Raw genomic sequence first — 23,024 nt, forward strand, 5'->3', positions numbered from 1 at the left:
CCTTAAGAACCACAACCAGCCCTGCAATTCTGGAGCAAGACCAGGAGAGGTAGGAGACTAGAAGCCAAAAAAAGACTGTGCCAAGGGCTGAAAGTATGGCAGCCTATTGAGAAGTTGTGCCAAAGGCCTATTCTACAGAAGGTACCTGATAAATGAACCAAGAAAGTGACCACTTGCACTTACGAAGTCTCTTAAGTGTCATTATTACCCAAATAAATTTCTCCTCTGAGTACTTCCTTTCCTTTTACTAGGGAAATCAGCAGGAGAACTGGTGGATGCCACAGCATGCTTGGCCAACTGCATGATTTTTGGGTGAAGTTCTAAGGATCCTACGTTGCACCTGATGGTCCACGGATTAAAATAAGCAAAATAGGACAATCAGTCATGTCACTCGACTGATCTAGACAAAAAAGACAGCATGCGGAAGTCTCTGTGTGAGAGACAACTGGCTGCTTGTAACCCTGTCTGATCATTTCCTAAAGTGTTGGGAGCACTCGTGTGGGTGCCATCCCTGTGAGGTAATCATAACCTGAGAGAAGCCCTCTCTAACCTTTTCTCAGAAGACAGCTTCCACAGTTGGAACACTATCCAGCAGCAGTCATTCCTGCTTTTGGTAGGAGCAGAAGTCAGGATTTTGGCAGCATAAGTGTGCAGCACAGGATCCAGGCTCAGACATGTGCTGCCAGCACGTTGGACATGTGGGTATTATGATGGACTATGAGTTACCAGTGGCTGCAGAGGCACCACATGATGCTCTTTTTAATTCACTTTTTTTCAAATTCCTTCCCACAGGGGCTATGATGGCTGGCCTGAATAACAGAGTTTCACCCTCCTCCTCCTCCAGGCTCAACGGACTCTTGGATAGAAGGAAAAGGACATAGAAAAAGAGTGGTGCAGAACTCCATGGCACAACCTGCTGATATTTTTTTCCTACCAATTTGTCTGTGATGACAGTGAAACACGGTACTACAAAATAAGAAAATCTTCCTCTTAAGGAACAGGGAGACTGTACAGGATGAAAACTATGATGCATTGGACATGCAATGGTCAACACTGAAGGGTCCGTCTTTCTAACCTGATCAGAGTTGCTGGGACTACTTGCATTCAGCTTTTCAGACTCCGAATTGGTATATAAAAGTCCGATCTTTCAGCCATTCAGTCGCCGTATTTTTGGGACTTGCTCTAGTGGGTCCCAACATTTCAAATGGTTATCTAAATTTCTTACTTTTCTTTGTAGGAGACTCTTACTGCTTACATTTTAATTTAGAATACCTTTCTGACAAATGTTTCCTTTTGCATACTTTTTAGTCAATCTAGTCAAAATGGAAGAATAAGTATGAACAGAAATAACTGGAGCTATTATTATAACAGTTAAAGGTTAAAGATATTAATCTCACAACTCTAAGAAAGTTCTTATTGTAAACATCAGACTAAAAGTACCACAGTACTCAGCTGCTGATACTGTGATTCTCTCCTAAGCAGAAAAGACAATGAAAATGACAGTATAGAGGAGGAATCAGACATCAATAAGAGGACTTGACAATAATTCTCTATTGTTGGGCAGAATTAGAAATACACCAAATGTAAGTCAATAATATTAATAAGGCCCTATATAAAACAGATGAAAATAAATGACTGCACTTAACACTTAAAAAGATCAAGACCTTGGAAATAGCTGACAAACTCAAGAAACAAAGTGGTTTGACTGTTCACTTCATGTGGTGTACACATTTTTAAAGACAGGCTCCCCCTAGCATTAATAACGTGAAAAAGCATCCAAGCTCCCCTAGGGATATTGGACAACAGAAAACGTTCATACCAGAGTAACATCATCTATCTTTAAATATTTCCCATGTATTTTATGATTTCCTGCAAATGATGCTTATAATGCACATCTATTGTATATCATGGGCGTAACTACTGAATCTAAAAAAGTACATGAAGGGAAGAATAAATGCAGAATCATATAAAACTCATCAAGGCAATACATACTTAAATGAAAACTCAGCAGACGGCTCTGACTTCTAAACACATTTCTCCTGAGACACAAGAAAAAATTAGATTGTTTACATAGCAAAGAAATGGGATTGCATTCTTCTGAGGCACTAACAGTCATACCTGATTTGATCCTGGGTTGGGAACATTGATGATTCCAGCAGCTTGCTTTGCTTGCAAGTAGCTGATAAATGCTGCTTTCAGTGACTCTGTTTGATTCACAACATCCTCTTGATCTCGTCCACAAGGCAAAGCTAGCAACAGACAATAATCAGATTCCACCTGTAAAGAGAAAAAACATGGTGGCATGACATAATGAAAATAAAACATTTTACTTTAAAATAATTTATTATGCAACTTGTTACTAGAAACCTGGAAAAAATACCGAATTAAAATGAGTTTTAATCCTTTCCCTACCTGTACTATGGAATTCCATGCCTCTATACACACTGCTAATTCTGGAATGGCAAATTTGAGCTAGTTATCAGTGAAACACCCTTACTAATTTTTATAAATATATGACTATTACAAAAGGTAGGAAAAGTACTTGCTATAAAGACATATCCTGTGGGTAACAACTTCAAATGGAAGTGCTTGTTTTGCTGAAACACAAATTTATATATCTATTAATGAACTGCTGTCCTCAGACAACACAATGAATTTGACTCAACAGTAATATTTACTTCCAAAATGTTTAAAGGCAAATATATTACACGTGACAAATGTAGTGCCCTGAGCATGAGCTTTACAGCTGTATAATTACTTCTGTGCATTTTAAAAGTTAAAATATGAGTAGCCTGTCCTGCAATTCTAATATGCTCCCCCACTTTTTTTTTTTTTTTTTTAACATTTTGTCAGCATTCAGCTGGGCCATTTAAACACTTATGAAATCACATTTGCAACTTGTCTGAAAATGTTCACCATTTTAAACAGAGAAGCCATCTATAAAATGTTGACAAAATGAAACGTTTATAGAAGAGAAACCCAACAATACAAAACTTTGTGGTTACAGCTTCAGCACAGTGAATGGGGACAATCTGATCACTTCTCATTCCTACTGTTCAACTCCTTGTGTCAATGAAAAGCTCTCTGTTAAAAAAAAAAGAAGTTATGTACTCACCATAACGTTCCATCTGAGTAGTTATACATCATTTGTCTTCAACCTGTGGGATACCGGATCCGAGCTGGCAATCTCACTAGCATCTGCTCTGAGCTTAAAGTTCCTCCCCTTACCCATAACACACCTCCACTACTTTCCAACCCCCAGATCGAGTTTGCTGACCCTTATATACTGATAACCCGACTTGAAAAATACATTATGACCTACAAATGCGTCCCGCAGGCTGTTCACATGACAAGGTCAGGGGGAAGGAGGGAGGGATGGTTGAAGACAAATGAAGTATAACTACTCAGATGGAACATTATGGTGAGTACATAACATCTTTATCTGAAATAGTTTACTTCATTTGGTCTTCAACCTGTGGGACAGAGTCCCCAGCTACTAAACTCCTGGGTGGCCCTCATGGAAGGATATTCTGGAGCAACATGGAACCAAAGGATGCTCTCCTTTCTAGAAGTCAAATCTAATTTGTAGTGAGAAATAAAGATAGGAGATGAGGACCAAGTAGCTGCAGAACAAATATCATCCAATGAGACTAGACCAAAAGGCCGCAGAAGTAGCCATGGACCTAGTGGAATGAGCTTTCACCTGACCCGGAGAAGACCTGCCTTTGTCCTTATAGACCTGAAGGATGCATGAGGAAATCCACCTAGCAATAGTGACATTGGAGATGGGTTTACCCAAAAAGGGTCTATAGAAGGACACAAACAGTTGATCGGCTTTACGGAAGTTTTTGGTTCTGTGTAAATAAAATCGTAACTCTACGAACATCCAACAAATGGAGTTTGTATTCCATTTTGTAAGCAAAATTAGGAAAGAAAACAGGTAAATTGATGGTCTGATTGATATTAACTTGTGATGCCACCTTAGGAAGAAAGGACGGATTGATCCGAAGGGAAACTCTATCTTTATGGAAAATCATACATGGAACTTTGATGGACACGGCTTGCAATTCTGAAACCCTCTTAGCAGAAGTGATAGCCACCAGGAATGCTGTTTTCCAGGATAAGAATTTTAGATCTGTGGTTGCAGCAGGCTCAAAAGGTGGAGTGACCAAAGCTTGAAGAACCATAGTAAGGTCCCATGGGGGAACAGAATCCTTGACCGAGGGGCGTAACAGAAATGTCCCTTTGATAAAGGCTTTACACAGTCTGGAGGAGGTCAGTGAGGCTGAATTCTCACCAACATGAAAATGAGAAATGGCAGCCAATTTTACTCTGATAGTAGAAGAACTAGTTCCCTGTTGAAAAATATTGGCTATGAAATCAAGAATGGCAGAAATAGAAGCCATGAAGGGGTCTAAACTCCTTTGAGAAGCCCAAAAGGAAAAACATTTCCATTTACTGCGGTAAACCTTCTGGGTTGAAGACTTATGAGCAGCCACCAGAATAGACCTAACTGAAGAGGATAATCCAGGAGTCCTAGCGATCATAGGAACTGGAGCAGCCAAGCTGCGAGCTTCAAACTGTCCTGGTTCGGATGAGGAACACTCGATAGGTGTGTAATCAGACCCTGAATGGGATCCAAGATCCAGGGCGGAGCCAGAAGGTGAGACCAAAGGAAGGGAAACCATACCTGTCGAGGCCAAAACGGGCAAGGAGGATCACTTTGCTGCCCAGTTGACGAGCTTTCTGTAGAAACCTCGGAATAAGAGGTACTAGAGGGTAAGCATACAGAAGACTGGGAGGCCAAGCATGGACTTGAGCATCTCTGGGGGGACTCCCCCGGCAGAGGGTTCAGAGTGAAAAACTTGCTGCACTTCGAGTTGGAAGGAGGTGCGAAGAGATCGCAGCAAGGCTGACCTCAGTTCAGGAAGATCTGCACCGCTACTGATCGATTCAGAGACCACTCGTAAGGCATAAGAATAGTCTGACTTAACCTGTCCGCTAGAATGGTGGACCATCCCAGAATGTGTGTTGCTATAAGAAAACGACTGGTGGAGATCACCCATTCCCAGACTCTATGGCCTCATGCCAAAGGGGGTAAGCTCAGGTCCCTCCCTGTTTGTTGACGTACCAGACCACTGACATGTTGTCTGACTGAATTGCAATGGTTCCCAGAGGAAGAAAGGCATGAAGGGTCTGCAACGCCAAAAGGCCTGCCCTCATCTCCAGAACGTTTATGTGCAAGCTGGTCTCTACAGGGGACCACAGGCCTTGGACCGTCCTGCCCGAACAACCCCCCACCCGAGTTAGGAGGCGTCCGTGGTCACTGTGGTTTGGACAGAGGCTGAAACAAAGCGTCATCCCTCCAAAATCTCTAGAGAGCACATCCACCACAAAAGGGACGACTGACAGACTCGAATGAGATGTACTAGATACAATAATGGAAGTTCCAACAGGGACCATTGCACAGCTAGTGTCCACTGTAGAATTCGCATATGTAACTGGGTGCATGGAAGAAGCACAATGGTCATCACCACTGAACCCAAGGCCCTCAACACTGATTCTGCCGATGGAAGATGAGAATGGTAGATCAGAAAGACATGCATCCTCAGGTTTTGTACTCTCTCCGAGGTCAGGAAGATTTTGCACTGTAAGGTGTCTATCCTTGCCCCAATGTAGTCCATCACCTGGACAGGATTTAGAAGTCATTTGGATGCATTGATTGTGATCCCCAAATGCAGGGTGAGATTTAAGAAATAATCCCTGGTTTGAGAAAGTAGATGCCTGGTGGGAGCAGTGAGGAGCCAATCGTCCAGGTATGAGTAGACCTGAAACCCCTGAAGCTTCAGGTGAGCCGCTACTACCACCATCACTTTGGTGAACACCCTGGGGGCTGTGATGAGACCAAAGGGTAGGGCTCAAAATTGGTAATGACTAACTCCTAGCCGGAAGCGGAGGAACCTCCTAGAGCATCTGTGCATTTTTATGTGACACTAAGCATCCTGGAGCTCTAACGAGCACATCCAGTCGCTCTCTTGCAGGTACGGCATGATGGACTGTAGTGTGACCATGCAGAACTTTTCTTTTGCAACTGACAGGTTCAGGGTAGATAGGTCCAGAATGGGCCTCAAGTCCCCCGTTTTCTTTGGCACCAAAAAGAACCTGGAGGAGAAGCCCAATCCAGACTGATCTGGAGGGACGGGTTTTATGGCTCGTTTTCCTAGCAGCTTGGAAATTTCCTGTGCTGCCGCCTCCCCTTGCGTGGGTGTTACGTCTGGGAGGTATTTGGGAGGAACCACAAAAGGGATAGAGTATCCTCTGGATATGATCTGAAGCACCCAGCGGTCTGATGTAACGGACTCCCATGCCGCCAGGTGCAATGACAATCGTCCCCCGACTGCCTCCAGAGTAGAGCAGTCGGGCAACCCCTCAGGGTTGCTGTCCGGGCCTGTCCAAGAAAGGTTCCCGAGACCCAAAATTCCTCGGACCTCCTCTACTTCTGGGCCAGCATCCATTCTGTCCCTCTCTGCCTCTGGGGGAAGAACAGCCCCGAGTGTACTGGGAATACCGTGACTTCCGGAACCACATCTTCTTTTGCCCTCTCTGACTCCGGGAAAAGGATCTTTGAGGGTTCAAGAAGCGGATTCCGACGGCAGACAGTGTCTTCCCGTCCTTCAAACTCTGGACTAAAGTCTCTTTGATGGTCTTACCAAAGAGATTAGAACCGTTATAAGGGGCACTGGCAAAGGACGCCTTGAAAGGTTCTGAAAACTGACATAGTCTGAGCCAGGCATTGCGCCTCATGGACATGCCAGACCCAGGCGCCCTAGCCACTCCTTCAGTAGCATGTAAGAGGAGTCACATGGACATGCTGGAGACTGCTTTCAAAGTGACCACCCCCGCAGAGAATGAGTCCCTGTCCTCCTGCGACATGGACTTAGGGGAAGACTCAGCCAGCACCTTGACCAGGTCATGCTGGAGTCTCATGACGTGGGCCAAATAAGTTCAGAGCCCTAATAGAAAAGGTTGCTGACGCATAAACCCGCTTCCCTAAGCGGTCCATCATCCGTGACTCTCAGTCAGGAGGATGAACCGAGGAACTCTCTTGGGCTAGTTCCTTCTTTGTGGCTGCTGCTACCACCATAGAATCTACAGTTGTTCCACACTGGCCTAGCTGAAGGTGGACTCAAGATCTTATCAGGCTGTTTAGGAATTGGTTCCATGGTGTCCGGCTCCTTCTAGGCCCGCAAGGTGACCAGGTCCACCAAGAGATCTGCGGGAGGGGACAACCAGGAAGTAGATGGGCCCGTGCCGAAAGCCTCCAGGAACACGGACTCGTCAGAAGAAGGTTTGGAGACATCCTCTGGAGGTGACTTGGGGGAACCTTCCCCATAATCCAAATCAGTGTTCTCGGTGAGGGACTTGGGGGAGTGCAAGTACCTCCTCTTATAAGTATGCTTGCGAGGCACGTTTCCGGTGGGGCTCTCCAGGGAGACCTCGCAAGCCACTTGTTCCTCAGGGGGAATAGTCTGGGGTTCCTTGAGCACGGGCTGTCCCTCTGGTAAAATGATGGGATTTGTAGAAAGAGCCAAGGGGGTCGAGGCAGAGTCCAAGGGGATAGTCAAGGGTTTCGATCCAGCAGAGAGAACCTTTTCTACCACGTTGAATGCAAAGGGAGAACAAACCTCCTGGGGAATCAAAAAGGAAGCCGGTCTCCCTGGATCCGACATGAGAATTGGAGCTGGGCCCACAGTGGACAGAGCTCCGAGGGAGGGAACTTGGCTCGACAAAGCCAGAGCTGATGAAAAAAGTTCCGCTCCATCAGATCAGACACCCAAGCTCCGGCTCCAAGAGCGGCTCGGATCTGACATGCTCCAGGCAGCTGTCAGCATTGAGGAAGCAGGTACCATCGGCGCCAACCCCCTGACTAAGACCATCCTCAGATCTGTACTCAGTGCAGTGGACAGAGCAGCAGTGGAAAAATTGAAAGATGCAAAGATGCAAGCCGCCTCCTGAGGAGGGAGGGAGGGCCAAATCTGGATCTCCCATCGAATGAAATCCTCATCATTTTATCCAAGTCAACAATAAGTAAGTTCCCAACTTCCAACGGACTAACTCGGCCACTGCTCACGAGGCAGGATCGAGGGAGCCCTAGATGGACGAGACGCATTTCGACTCTGGGGAAAATCTTGAGTAGTGGAGCCGAGGGGAGGGCAGTCCGAGGGCTGACTGAGGACTTTGGAGAGGAGGGAGGTTAAGGAGGGGAGCTTCTCGTTGTGGGGTCTGTTCTGTTCTTTTCCTCTCCTCTCTTCCTCTCTTTCTACTTCTTTCAGGCTTTGAATTTAGAGAGGGAGGTTGAGAGAGGGGAGGAGAGGGGCAGAGGGAGAAGGAAGGGGAGAGAGGCCCACAGCAGAACCACTGTGACCAAAGCCGACAAAGCAGTGTGAATACCTCCTTGAAGGCGTTTCAGGCCCTTCAACCACCTGCAACTTGTCCTTCCTGTCATATAGAGCAACTTCGGCGATTAGAAGCAGTCAGTACTTAGACAGAGTGTGGCCATCTGCCACAGCAGATTACACCACTGCTGGAATTGTTATAGCCACACTCAGGTACCACATTATCAGTGCCTTCAGCCATCACAACTTATCAGCAATGAGACACACCACTCAGCCAAGAAGCTGAACACAAACCTCAAGTCACACACAACCACACAACAAACTCAACACACTCACTACACTCACAACAAACAACATTTAAAACACAACAAACCTACAAACCACAGTAGAAGGAAAAGTTTAGGAATATACCCTATGACACTAAAAGAGAGAAGAACTAAACACTAAAAGAAACTAAAAAAAAAAAACTGCAAGAAGCTGAGAAGAAAGAACACTGCTAGCTGCAATCAGAGATCAGGGGTGAGAAAAATTGGACGAATGGTAGGCAGAAGATTGGGGGGTTGGAGCTGTTGATAGAGGGGGGAGAGCCTATGAAGAGTCTGGTCCTGATGCTCTGCTCCATGAAGATAAGATCCCAATCCAAGGTCACTACTCCATACAAGAGAAGTTCAAATGATCATTTATAAAGTTGATAAGTTATGTCCTCACCATCTGACACTGAGAATGAAGCCCACACTGAAAGAATACTTTCTACAAAACTACACCAACAAAAAGAAAATAGTAAGGAAACCAGCTTGCCTCTCTAGGAAAGTCTCTTGTCTAGTCCTTACCCATAGTTTGGATCCGAGTCGAAGCTAATCAAGTCAAATTCATTCCCTACTGATGGGCCACTGTGTCTAGCTACTTTATGTCCTGGGAGGCCCTATGGAAGGATATTCCTGAGCACCACTGAGCCAAAGGATGCTCTTCCCCTGGACACCATATCCCATTTGTAATGAGTGATAAAGGTGTGGGGAGAGTTGCCCAGGTAGCTGATGCACAAATGTCGTCCATTGAGGCTCTGGAATGAAATGTCACCGAAGTGGACACTGACCTGGTGGGGTGAGCAATGACTCTAGTAGGTAAAGTTAATATGTTCTGTTGATAGACAAACGTAATGTAATCTCTTAACCATTCTGATAAGGTGACCTTGGAAACAGCATTGCCCAATCTTGGGCCTGAAAAGGATATGAACAGCTGGTCCGACTTTCTGAAAGATTTAGTTCTATCGAAATAAAAACGTAATTGTCTATGTACATCAAGGAGGTGGAAACGGTATTCACCTTTGTTAGAAACTTTTGGGAAAAAAACTGGCACATCAATGTACTGATTGAGATTTGAATTCTAAATAACTCTGGGCAGGAAGGAGGGGTTAGTCCGAAGCGATACTCTCTCACTGTGGAAAATTATGTAAGGGCGATTAACACACAAGGCTTGTAACTCTGACATTCTCCTGGCTGAGGTGCTGGCTACCAGGAATAAGGTTTTCCAGGATAAAAACTTTATGTCACATGTGGCTGAAGGTTAAAATGGTGAACAAGTCAAAGTTTGTAAGACTAGAGTCAAATTCCAAGGTTCAGTAGGATTTTTAACAGGCGGTCTCAGGTGCGGAACTCCCTTTAGGAAGTTTTTGCAAAGATGGTGGGACATTAATGAAGAATCAATAAAACCATTATGAAAATAGGCGATAGCAGCCAGTAGAGGCTGAGGCTCCTAACTGGAGTAGAGTCGACAAGTATTCTAAGACTCTATGGACTGAGGTTGAGAAGGGGTCTAGTCCTTGTTCTTTAGCCAGATTGCAAACCTGACCCATTTACTATGACAGATTTTCCTGGTGGAGGGTTTATGAGAAGCCAGAAGTATCTTTCGCAGTGGGGAAGATAGGTTAATCTGCCTGGTAATTAGTGGAAGTGGAGAAACCAAGCGGTCAGCTTGAGAATCTGAAGGTCGGAATGGACCAGCCCCTGTGGGTGAGATAGGAGTCCCGGGGATGGGTTCAGGGTCCACGGGCATTGAACCAGGTGAGGCTATAGGAAGGGGAACCAAACTTGATGGGGCCCAATAGGGTGCAATGAGGATTACTTTGTTTCTCAACCATTTCTTCAAGAACTGTGGAATGAGGGGAAAGGGAGGAAAAGCATACAGTAGACCCAGGGTCCAATCGTGTATCCGAGCATCTCTCGGTGACTCCCCCTGAGGGGGGATTAAGGCGAAGAAGCTGCTGCATTTGTGGTTCAAGGGGAAGCAAAGCGATCGCAGCAAGGCCGGCCCCAACAGTGAAATATTTGTGTCACTATTACGGGATTGATAGACCACTCGTGAGGCATCAGAGTGTTTCTGCTCAGTTTATCTGCAATTGGATTGGAGTTCCCGGGAATGTGCATTGCTAAGAGAAAGCGGGTGGAAGCTATCGCCCATTGCCACACTCTCAGGGCTTCCTAGTATAATGGGTAGGAACTGGTTCCTCCTTGCTTGTTGATGTACCAGACTGCTCACATACTCTCTTGATTAGAGAGCAATTGTCCCCAATGGCAGGGTCGTTTGGAATGCTTGCAATGCTAGGAGCACTGCCCTCAGTTCTAGGTCACTGACATGCAGCCTGGCCTCCAAGGGGGACCAAGTGGCTTTGACGGTCTTTCCTGAAAATGTCCCCCCCACCCCATCAGGGAGGCATCCGTGGTCACTGTGGATTTTGTTTGAGGGGGTGAAAAGGGATGACACCATAACTCCTCCTCTGGCATCATCCACCAATTCAGATCCTGCTTGCATCCATTTGTTATGCGGATTGGGTAAGACAATTGATGTGTTAATATAGACCACTGGGATGATGGAAGCAGCCTCATATGGAATCTTGCTAGTAGAACATCTCAACATGCTATGTTTCTGATGCTGAATGATGAATGTACCTATACTAAGCTAAACAGACTGGGAATAGTTAGACTAACAGCTGAGATACAAGAGAGAGTTGAAGGTCTACTTATGGATAGTGTAATAGATAGAAGTTTGTATGATTATTTTATGGCTGAGAATACAGTAATAACTAAAATCTATGGACTTCCAGAGGTCTACAAAAATCTGTTGCATCCACCTATGTGGACAACAGGGTCTGGCAGGGGCTGGGCCACTGAGCCTATGTCCATCTATATTGAGAGGCAACTCCGCCCAGTGATTAATGGAATGGGGAACATCTTGAGAGATACTAGGGATTTCCTCAGTAAGTTGTGTAGATGGGCCTACTACAGACTACAGAGAAGAGGTCCTCCTGGTTAAGTTAGACTTTACCTCGCTTTTTACTTGCATTCCAAATGATGCAGGCATTGATAATGTTCGGACAAATTTGGGCATAAACCCTGCTTTTCGTAGTGATAAGGTCTATTTGATTTGTACTCTGTTGGAACTTATTTTGGAGAATAATGTGTTTAAATTTGAAAATAAGCACTATTTGCAACAGAAAGGGGTAGCTATGGGCACAGTATGTGCCAATAGCTATGCCAATATGGTTCTGGCAGAATGGGAGTTGCAGAATGTATTTTCTGATAATAACAGATTCAGAAGATCTGTACTTTATTATGGCCGCTATGTGGATGATCCGTTTCTTGTTTGGGGGGACACAGTAGATAACCTTGACCAGGTTGTGTGTTATCTTAACAGTACTACCAATTTTCTTCAGTTTACCTATGAATGGTCTACAGAATCTATCCCTTTTTTTGGATTCAATGGTGCATAAGACTGCAGGAGGTCTGTACACTAGACAGTTTGTAAAGTCTTGTAAGACCAATAACGCAGTACACTCACGTAGTATGCACCCCAAATATGTTAAGCAGAATGTCCTGACAGGACAGTTTTTTTTTAGAACAGCTACATTAAGTACAAAAGACAGTGATATGTATGACTCTTGATACACTTACTAGCAATTTGATGGACAGAGGGTACAATAGCTCTGAGATAGTGACTGCACAGAATGATGCAGCTATGTTGAGGGATATACGTACGAGACCGTAGTTTTAACGATCAGACGGAGGACCTCACTCCTTCTACACTGAAGTCTACCCAGCCTATACGTATGACCCTCATATATTCCAAGGACTCTGGACATATCTGTGAGATTATAAAAAAAGCATTGGAGAATCTTGGCTTCTGATGATAGATGTAAGGGGTTGTTAGGAGATTCAACCTCCTTTTGTTTTAAGGATCGTCCCTCAATAAAGAAAATGTTGTGTTACAAGCCTCTATCTAATGGTCAGAGAAATGTAGTTAGTCAAAGGATAGGTATGTTCCCATGCCATCATTGCAACGCATGTAGATATGTAGAAACAGATGATCAGTTTTGTACATCCAAAGGACAGGTTTTCAACATCAGATTTTATGCTGACTGCAGTAGTCAAAATGTCGTGCATTGTGCGTCCTGTGTAGTCTGCAGAAGTTTCTATATTGGGAAAAAATAACCGCTGCTTGAGAGATCGAATAAGAGAGCATGTTTATGGTATCACCAAGAAAGATGAAAGGAATGCCCTGTCTAAACAGGTTATATCAGCAGGGTGTGAAAGTACAGTTTTGTACCTACCATATATGTAGATGTTCGAGTGTTCACCCTGCTGCAGTCATCACACTTGGGATATCCTGTCGTCAGGCGGTCCCGCAGTCGGCCGGACTTCCAAAGTCTTGGTCCGGCGTCAGTTGCTGTCGCTTCATCCCTGACGTCAGTGCGCCAGGGGTATATATAATGCATCTGACGCCATTTTCTTCAGTTTTTCTTTCCCCAGATGTCAGGTGCCCCCAAATAGGTGGTCAGTAAATAGCACCAAATTAAGTAATTTTTTTTGCACAAACACAAAATCCCTCCAGCTATAAGCAAATATATCAGGAAGGTATTGTAGAGATTTAGCCAGTTAGATAAGAGGGGATGTAGGGAGGGTAACCTGGACTGCAGCAGGGTGAACACTCTAACATCTACATTTATGGTAGGTACAAAACTGTACTATGTTCATCGTGTTACCCTGCTGCAGTCATCACACTTGGGTAGAATCCCAAAGCTATGGATGGGTGGAGGAGTTATAGAGGGTTAGAGGAGGCAAGAAGGCCCTGCAGAACTGCAGTGGCGAAGCCAGCCCTAGTCTTAGAGTAAAGTGGTAAGTGATAGTGTTTGGTAAAGGTGTGTACTGAACTCCAAGTTGCAGCTTCCAAAATCTCCTTGGTTGGAACCCCCCTGAGGAAGGCAGTAGATGTAGCTGTTGCCCTGGTAGAGTGGGTCCTAATGGTAGCAGGAACTGGTTTTCCATGATGGGTATAGCAAAAATGAATGCAATGTCCTATCCATCTGGAAATGGTTTGTTTTGATATAGCCTTCCCTTGTGAAGCTGTAGCATACGATACAAAGAGCTGGTCAGATTTTCTGAAAGCCTTAGTTTTATCCAAGTAATAACAAAGTTGCCTGTGAATGTCCAAGGAATGCAGGAGTCTTTCTCCTTTGTTCTGTGGGTTTGGGAAGAAGGTGGGTAAGTGAATGGTTTGATTTAAAGACACAGTGGAAACCACCTTAGGCATGAAGGAAGGATTAGTTCGTAGAGAAACTCTGTCTTGATGGAAAATGAGGAAAGGTTCCACTGCCATTAGTGCCTGCAGCTCTGAGACTCTTCTAGCTGAAGTTATTGCTAGCAGCAGGGCAGTCTTCCATGATAGGAACTGTAGATCTGCAGAGAAAGCTGGTTCAAAGGGAGGTAGCGTAAGTTTTTCCAGAACAAAATTTAGGTCCCATGTTGGTGTAGGTGATCTCCTGGGGGGCCTAATGTTTTTTGCCCCTCTGAGGAACTGCCTTAGAAATGGATGCGAAAATAAGGGTGGTTCCATGTTGTAGTGGGCTGAAATAGCTGATGCATGGATTTTAATGGAAGAAAAAGAAAGTCCTTTGTGCAACATCTCAGTTAAATACTGTAGAATCTGAGGCATGTGAGGCTGAAGTGTGTTTTGGCCTTTAGCTTGGTTCCAGGCACAAAACCTTTTCCATTTGTCCGAATAGGCCTTCCTGGTGCTGGGCCTCCTGGCTTCCAGAATAACATCCATAACTGCTTGGGAAAGAGGAGCTGGCTGGATGTTTAGGAGATTTGCCATGCAGCCAGATTTAAGGTTTTTAGCTGGCTGTGAAGAATCTGATTGTTTTGCTGTGTGAGCAAATGGGCAATTTGTGGTAAAATCCAAGGTGGGCCCTGGGCCATATTCCTCAATAGTGGATTCCAGTGCTGGTGTGGCCAGTCTGGGGCTATGAGTATCAGTCGTGGTCTCTCCTTTCTGACTTTCAGAAGCACCTTTGTGAGGAGAGGCAATGGAGGGAAGGTATATACTATCAGGTTTTTCCAACTGAATGAGTGTGCGCCCACTTTCCAAGCTTGATGGTGAAGTGTCCTTGTACAAAATTTTGTTAGTTGATAGTTTTGAGGACTGGCAAACAGGTCTATGTTTGGAAGGCCCCATTTTTGAGTTATCATTGCAAATACTTGTGGATCCAGTTTCCACTCGTGGGGATCCATGATGTTTCTGCTGAGGTCATCTGCCAATGTATTCTTTTTTCCTGGCAGGAATTGAGCTTGTAACTGAACTTGGTAAGCCAGAGCTGTGTTCCACAAGGTCATTGCTTGCCTGCATAGAGGGTAGGACTGTGTACCCTCTTGTTTATGTACCACATTACTGTGGTGTTGTCCATCCTTATTGTAAATTGTCCAGGATGTAATAGATTTTTGAAGGCTGTCAGAGCATTCTGTACAGCTAGCATCTCTTTTTGATTGATGTGCAGATTCCTTTGATCTGCAGTCCATACGCCTTGAACGCACTGTCCTGCCATGTGTGCCCCCCAGGCGTAGTCCGATGCATCTGTTGTCATAGTTTGCCTGGCTGGGGGCAAGGTGAAAGGCTGACCCTAGTTGAGGTGACATGCCAGTGACCACCATAGAAACTCCTGTTGTAGGCAGGGAATGAGAGATATCATTGTGTCCAAGCTGTGGCTGTGTTGAGACCATACGCTTTTTAGGTACCACTGTAATTTCCTCATATGCAGCTTTGCAAATAGTATTAGTAGTATGCAAGATGCCATGAAGCCCAAGGCCTGCAGAATTTTTCTTGCAGTTAGTTGGGTCTTTGTTGCCATTGTTTTGAAATATTGAGTCAGTTGTAGTTGTTTGTCTGGCGTCAGATAAGCCTTCTGGGCCATTGTATTCAAGCTGGCACCCAGGAATGTCATGAGGGTACTAGTTTTGATTTCTTTTCGTTTACTGTGTACCCCAGGCAACTTAGAAGATGTTTTACAAAAGCCAGATGTTGTAAGAGGATGTCCTTGCTTTCTGCTTGGATGAGGCAGTCGTCCAGGTATGGGTATATTTGAATTCCTCTTTGTCTGCAGTATGCAATTACTGGTGCCAGGCATTTTGTGAAGACCCTGGGCGCAGTAGATAAGCCAAAGGGCAGTGCAGAGAATTGGAAATGGGTTGAACCTGCAATGAAACAGAGGTATCTTCTGCAACTTTGTCTGATAGGGACATGCAGGTATGCCTCCTTGAGGTCCAAGGTTACTAGCCATGCTTTCTTGCCCAACATGGGAAGAAGCTGCTGTAGTGTTAGCATCTTGAATTTGGGTACTTGTAAGAAGGTGTTTAGAATTGAAAGGTCCAGAATAGGTCTCCAGACATTGTCCTTTCTGGGAACTAGAAAGAGTCTTGAGTAAAATCCTTGGCCTTGCTCTCGAGTAGGTACCAGTTGAATAGCTCTCATGTCTATGAGAGCTGTAATTTGTCTTTGTGCCTCTGCCCATTGATTCTGTGGAAGGTTTGGCATTCCTCTTTTCATTGGCAAGGTGTGAAAATGGAATCTGTATCCTCGTGAAATTATGTCTAGGACCCATTTGTCCTTTGTGACAATTGTCTGAAAAAAGTGCAAGTTTTCCTCCCAAGGGGGCTGCCAAGAGAGTGTTGCTTGGCCAGATGAGGTGCAAGTCATTGAGTTTGCCTTCTGGTAGTTTGGGACCTGTCTTCTCCTCCCTTCTGTGCTGCAGTGCCCCATTGTCGAGGTTTGTACTGGGCTTGTGGTTGTCCTCTGCCTCTTGGACGTCTGCATTTACCCCTCTGTGGTCTGTCAGTAGCTGGAAAGGACCAATTTTTTGTCGGCCAATTTCTGCTGAAGTGAGGGGGCTGTACCTGTAGGAAATCTTTTACTGTCTGCATAGATTTTTCCTTATCCTCCATTACTTCTTCTGCTTTAACTCCAAAAAGAACATCCTGCTATAAGGGAGCATCTAGAAGCTTTGCTTTAACATGATCAGGCAGAGTTTGTTCCTTTAACCAAGCATGCCTACGTATAACGGACCCAGTGACAGCTGCTCTGCAGGAAGCCTCCAAAGAATGAAACCCATATTGTAAAGTATGTTTGCCCAGCTGTTCAGTTGCATGCAACAGATCCTGCATTTCTTTCAATTCAGACTGTTGAGGGAGTGTGCTCATTTTTTGTTTTAACTGAGACATTAGAAATTGCTGATATTTGAGCATGTGAAACTGGCAGTTTAGTGCCCTCATAGCTAGAGTAGCTGAGGTGTAAACCTTTTCCCACCTGTCTAGTGCTCTGGAGTCCCTTTCAGAGGGTACAGGATTTTTTGCCATAGAAGCCTTAGCCCCTTTGGGACCCTGGGAGATAGTCTCTGGATCAGCAACAGGACTTTTATAAAGAAATTTGTGGGAATCAGGCACTCTATAGTATCTGTCAGGTTTGGCCGGAGCAGGAGGCAGAGAATCTGGGTTCAAACTGGATTCTAAGTAAACATCATCCACAATGTCTAAAACTGGGGGGATGGCAAGTGGTCTGTGCTGGGGGAGTAAAAGAAACTCTCTGAGCCTTTTCTTTGAGTCAGAGTAGTCCTGACCTTCCCAGTGAAAATGTTCCCTCATAGTGTGTAAAGTTTCCCCAAAAGAGTAGTCTTCAGGAGGAGAAGCTGAGGGAATAGAATCCTCAGCATCAGAATCTTCATAAGGGGAGAAGGAATAATCTTGGTCCTCAGAGGAGCCTGAGGAAATAGACACTTGTTCAGAGGAGGCATAATCTTCCTCTTGTCCAGGCCTTTTGTCGGGAGGGGGTTGGGAACCCCTGATTAAAGAGATCAAATCTTCAGCCATTTTGAGCATCTGTTTCTTAGGCATGGGCCCTTGAACAGGGGACTGAAGTGCAGTCTTTTTAGGTTTAATAGGAGTCTTAGTCTTAGGATAAGTTTTTATGGTGAGCGTCGTCAGTCTGAAGATGCCTTCAGAAACCAAAGGTGTTTCTGCAGGACCGACATCTTTTTCGGCAGTGTCGTCGGCAGGGGCTAAACAAAATGGCTGCGTCGACCTAAAACTTTCCGCCAAAAGTTCCGAAGCGGTCTCGGGTTCCAGATCTGCGGTAGTCAGGGGCTGTGTCGGAGCCTCACTGAAGACGGGTGAACTGGAGATCGGACCAGCCGAGGCCTCGGAGTCTGGCTTGGGTCTAGGCTGCCTGTGCTTATCCTTGCGGTTTTTGTGCACGCCAGTAGTCGGTTGCTCCGACGGCATAGTGTAGTTACATTTTCTACCGAAGTAGTGTCGTGCAAAATCAAAGCGTCTTTTTATAGTACGCTTATTAAACCTAGCACAAAAACGACAACTAGTGACGTCGTGGTCTGGGCCTAGGCAAGGTATGCAGTAAGAATGAAAATCCTTATGAGGTATTTGCTTCCCACAAGAAATACAATTGTTAACTTTTTCTGACATCGGTCTGAGGTAAGAAAAGTTTCCACAACGGGGTACTTAGCTTTATTGAAGACTTCGGATCTGAAATTCGACTTCGAAAATCTCAGGAGTCGGCCAACCGGCACTTGCGAACTGCTTCTGCTTCGGGCACCGCGCGGCAAGAAAGACTGGAGAAAATGGCGTCGGATGCATTATATATACCCCTGGCGCACTGACGTCAGGGATGAAGCGACAGCAACCGACACTGGACCAAGACTTTCGAATTCCGGCCGACTGCAGGACCGCCTGATGACAGGATAACCCAAGTGTGATGACTGCAGCAAGGTAACACGATGAACATCATTGGTTTAAGTTTCTGGTACCGGAAATATGTACACCAGGGTTGAGAGGTGGTGACATAAGAACAAAGACAGAATGTGTGGAGATGAAATGGATGCAGCTGCTTAGGGCTAATGAAGGCAAGGATGAAGTTATCCCCATTAAGCCATTAAGATCACATGACCTTAGACATTAAGCTGTACAAATGCATTGCAAAATGGTGTTTTTCATGGATCTGAAGTACCACCTATGTGTATGAAAGCGCTTATCCTGTTTTTGTTTTTTAATATTTTTAAAGTTTTTTATTAAATTTGGCTTGTTCATATTTCTCTACCTAGCCAGCTTTTCATTTCTTTCCTCAATAATGAAATAAAGCTTATAATACACACATTGAAAACTAACTTACTAGGGCTCTCCCTATCATACACTGCTGCGACATGTTAAACTGCATCCTTCCAACAAGTTTACCTTAATATGTAAATTAGTTTCACTAATTATAGACAAAATTTAATGTGATACTATTTAAAATCTGAATTTTGACAGAAACAGATAAAAAATGAGAAAAAAATTGTGGTTGGATTTTTTCGTTGGCCTATCCATGAACCCCTAGGCGGATGTACTCTAAAAGACATGCATTTCCCTAGTTAGCAGTGTCCTGAATGCACAGGGTAAAAGGAGGATTTTGTAACCAACTTCAAAACTCCTCCCAAACCACTAATCTAAGCAGATACAATCATGGTACTAGTGATGTGATATCATGCATTTTTCAAATGAGTATACTGACATTGTGATAAACAGAAACAGGAGGCAACCTGCCTTCAAAAGAATTTTTAACTAATTGTCATGCAAGGACTAAAAAAAAAACTCAAAAGCTTGAAGGGGTAGGGATATGCTTTTACTGGGTCTATATCACATCATCGAATCATAAAGTACAGTTTTGTACCTACCATAAATGTAGATGTTCGAGTGCTAATACAACTGCAGTAATCACAGATGGGTTTTCAGCCGTCAGGCGGTCCCTCGGTCGGCCGAATTCCAAAGTCTTGGTCCGCGCCGGTTGTCGCCGCACTCTTCTGACGTCAGGAAGGCCAGAGTATATAAGACACAGCCGACGCCATGTTCTTCAGTCTTTCTTGCCCCAGATGTCAGGTGCCCCCAAAAGGAAGGCAATACATAAATAAGGCTTATCCACATATGCAAGCAATGCAATGTAATGCAAAATCAGTGTAAGCAAGCAAATAAAACATAGCAGGATAACCCAGTCAGGAGGTATGAAGAGGTTGTTATGCCCCATGCCCTCACCAAGTGGGGAAGGAGGGAGGAAATACTGCAGCTGTATTAGCACTCGAACATCTACATTTATGGTAGGTACAAAACTGTACTATGTTCATCGTGCATACAGCTGCAGTAATCACAGATGGGTAGAGTCCCAAAGCTATGCATAGGGTGGTAGGTACTATGAGGAACTGGGTTGAGCCAGAATGCCCTGCAAAACAGCAGTGGCAAAGCCTGCTCTTGTTCTGGAATATAAGGGCAGGTGGTAGTGTTTTGTGAAGGTATGTACAGAACTCCAAGTGGCTGCCTCCAAAATATCCTTAGTAGGCACACCTCTGAGGAAGGCTGTAGAGGTGGCTGTGGCCCTGGTGGAGTGAGATCTGATACCAGTAGGGACAGATTTCCCATGATAGGAGTAACAAAATCGTATGCAGTGGCCAATCCACTTGGAAATGGTCTGTTTGGTAACTGGTTTCCCTTGAGCCCCTACGGCATAGGACACAAAAAGTTGTTCTGATTTCCTGAAGGGCTTTGTTCTGTCCAAATAGTAACGTAGCTGCCTATGGATGTCTAAAGAGTGAAGCAGCCTTTCCTTTGTTTTGAGGGGATAAAAGGTAGGTAGGTGTATGGCTTGGTTTAAGGCTACCCTGGATAGCACTTTTGGCATAAAGGATGGGTTAGTACGAAGGGAAACCCTATCCTGATGGAAGATGAGGAAGGGCTGCACCGCCATGAGGGCCTGTAGTTCAGAAACCCTACGAGCTGAAGTGATGGCCAGAAGGAAAGCTGTTTTCCAGGACAAATATTGCAGATCTGTTGAGGCAGCAAGTTCAAAGGGAGGCAATGTTAATTTTTCTAGTATGTAATTAAGGTCCCAGGCTGGTATTGGTTGCTTCCTTGGAGGTCTTATATTCTTAGCCCCTCTGAGGAACTGCCGTAAGAGTGGGTGAGAGAATAAAGGAGGTTCCATGTTGAATTCTGCAGAAATGGCTGAGGCATGTATTTTTATGGAAGAAAATGAAAGTCCACTGTTCAGCAGTTCAGCTAGGTACTGTAAAACCTGAGGCAAGTTCAGTTTTCTAGGGTCCTGGCCTCTTTTCTCATTCCAACAGCAAAACCAGCTTTTCTAGTAGATGGTCTTCTGGCAAAATGACATCCTGCACCTCCTTGGAGAGTAGGGTCTGTTGTGGTGTTAAGGAATTTTCCATGCAGCGAGGTTGAGTGTTTTCAGCTGACTGTGAAGGGTTTTGTAGCTGTTCTGAGTCAGCAGAAGAGGTACTAGAGGCAGGGACCAGGGAGGAGTATGTGTTAGGCTCCTCAGGAGTGGATACCAGTGTTGCCTTGGCCAATCTGGAGCAATCAGTATCATCCTCGGTTTGTCTGTTCTTGCTTTCAAAAGCACCTTGGGCATAAGAGGCAGAGGTGGAAATGCATAAACTGTCCATGTTGTCCAACTGAATGAAAGGGCATCCACTTTCCAGGCCTTTGGATGGAAGGTCCTTGAACAAAACCTTTTCAATTGATGGTTCCTGTGGGAGGCAAAAAGATCTATATCTGGCCTCCCCCACGCTTGAACTATCTCCGTAAACACCTGTGGATGTAGCTTCCATTCGTGTGGATCTGTCATATTCCTGCTCAGAGTGTCTGCCAGTGTGTTTTCCATCCCTGGCAAGTACTGTGCTTGAAGTTCGATTTGTCTTTCCAGAGCCAAATTCCAAAGAGTCATGGCTAGTCTGCACAAGGGGTATGAATGTGTTCCTCCTGGTTTGTTATGTACCACATTACTGTGGTGTTGTCTGTTCTTATCAGTAATTGTCCTGGATGTAGGAAGTCCTTGAAAGCTGTAATTGCATTTATTACTGCTAGCATTTCTTTTTGATTGATGTGAAGGTGCTTTTCCTTTTGGGACCATCTGCCCTGAATGCACCTGTCCTTCATGTGCGCCCCCCAGGCGTAATCTGAGGCGTCTGTGGTTATGACTTGTTTTGCTTGAGGCTTGCAGAATGGAAGGCCTGTGTTTACTTGACATGCTTGGGCCCACCATAGAAATTCCTTTTGCAAACATGGAATTATTGGTATAATTGCTTCCAAACTGTGACTGTGTTGAGACCATAGATTTTTAGGTACCATTGAAGTTTCCTCATATGCAGCTTTGCACATGGGATTAGAAGAATGCAAGATGCCATGAATCCCAGAGCCTGCAGGATTTTCCTTGCAGTAAGCCTGGTACTTTTGCTAGTGTTTTGAAGTACTGAGATAGTTGCCCTTGTTTTTCTGGCGAAGATATGCCATCTGGGTGTTTGTGTCCAAGCTGGCACCCAGGAAGGTTATTTTCTGAGATGGTGTTAGCCTTGATTTCTCCTTGTTGATGGTGTATCCCAGAGAAAGCAGTAACCGTGTCACATATGCCAGATGTTCCAGTAGTATGTGTTTGCTGTCCGCTTGGATCAGGCAGTCGTCCAGATAAGGGTAAATTTGTATCCCTTGAAGTCTGCAATAGGCAATCACTGATGCCAGGCACTTTGTGAATACTCTGGGTGCAGTAGATAAGCCAAAGGGCAATGCAGAGAATTGATAGTGGATTGAACCTGCAAGAAATCTGAGGTATCTTCTCCAGCTTTGTCTGATAGGGACATGCAGGTATGCCTCCTTGAGGTCCAATGTTACCAGCCAAAACTCCTTGCCCAGCATGGGAAGAAGTTGCTGTAATGTGAGCATCTTGAATTTTGGTACGAGTAGAAATGTGTTTAGGATGGATAAGTCCAGAATGGGTCTCCAGTCGGTTCCGAATAAAACCTTGACCTTGTTGGTGCGTGGGTACCTTTTGTATAGCTCTCATGTTTAGGAGCTTTGAAATTTGCAGTTGTGCCTCTGCCCTTTGATTTTGTGGCAGGTTTGGCATGCCTCTCATTTGGAAGAGTGTGAAATTGAAATTTGTAGCCTCTGTTTATAATGTCCAGTATCCATTTGTCTGTTGTGACAATATGCCAATTGCTTGCAAATAATGCTAGTTTCCCTCCCAAAGGTGCTGCCAGCTGAGACTTGCTTGGCATGGAAATGAGGGAGTCATTGGGTTTGCTTCCTGTATTGTTGTGCACTGTCTTCACCACCTCTTGGTGCTGGAGATTGCCATTGTCTGCCTCTATATGATCCTTGTGATTGCCCTGCCCCTTGTCTGTATCTACCTCTTTGGGGCTTGTCAGTGGCTGGAAAGGACCAGTTTTTGAAGGCCAATTCCTGCTAAAAGGGTGGCTGGACC

At 44.8% G+C, this 23,024-nt stretch overlaps 1 protein-coding gene across 1 annotated transcript in view; it reads right to left on the reverse strand.

Moving 5' to 3' along the window:
• SPEN (spen family transcriptional repressor) overlaps window positions 1–23,024 on the reverse strand; it is a 609,081-nt gene that overhangs the window by 5,588 nt on the left and 580,469 nt on the right. Inside the window, exon 14 of the mRNA XM_044061866.1 lies at window positions 2,119–2,277. Coding sequence (XP_043917801.1) covers window positions 2,119–2,277 — 159 coding nt within the window. The remainder of the gene's footprint in view (window positions 1–2,118; window positions 2,278–23,024) is intronic.

This window comes from Protopterus annectens, chromosome 2.part0, assembly GCF_019279795.1.
Source record: "Protopterus annectens isolate FY-2018-M chromosome 2.part0, PAN1.0, whole genome shotgun sequence".
In the NCBI taxonomy this organism is placed as follows: domain Eukaryota; kingdom Metazoa; phylum Chordata; order Ceratodontiformes; family Protopteridae; genus Protopterus; species Protopterus annectens.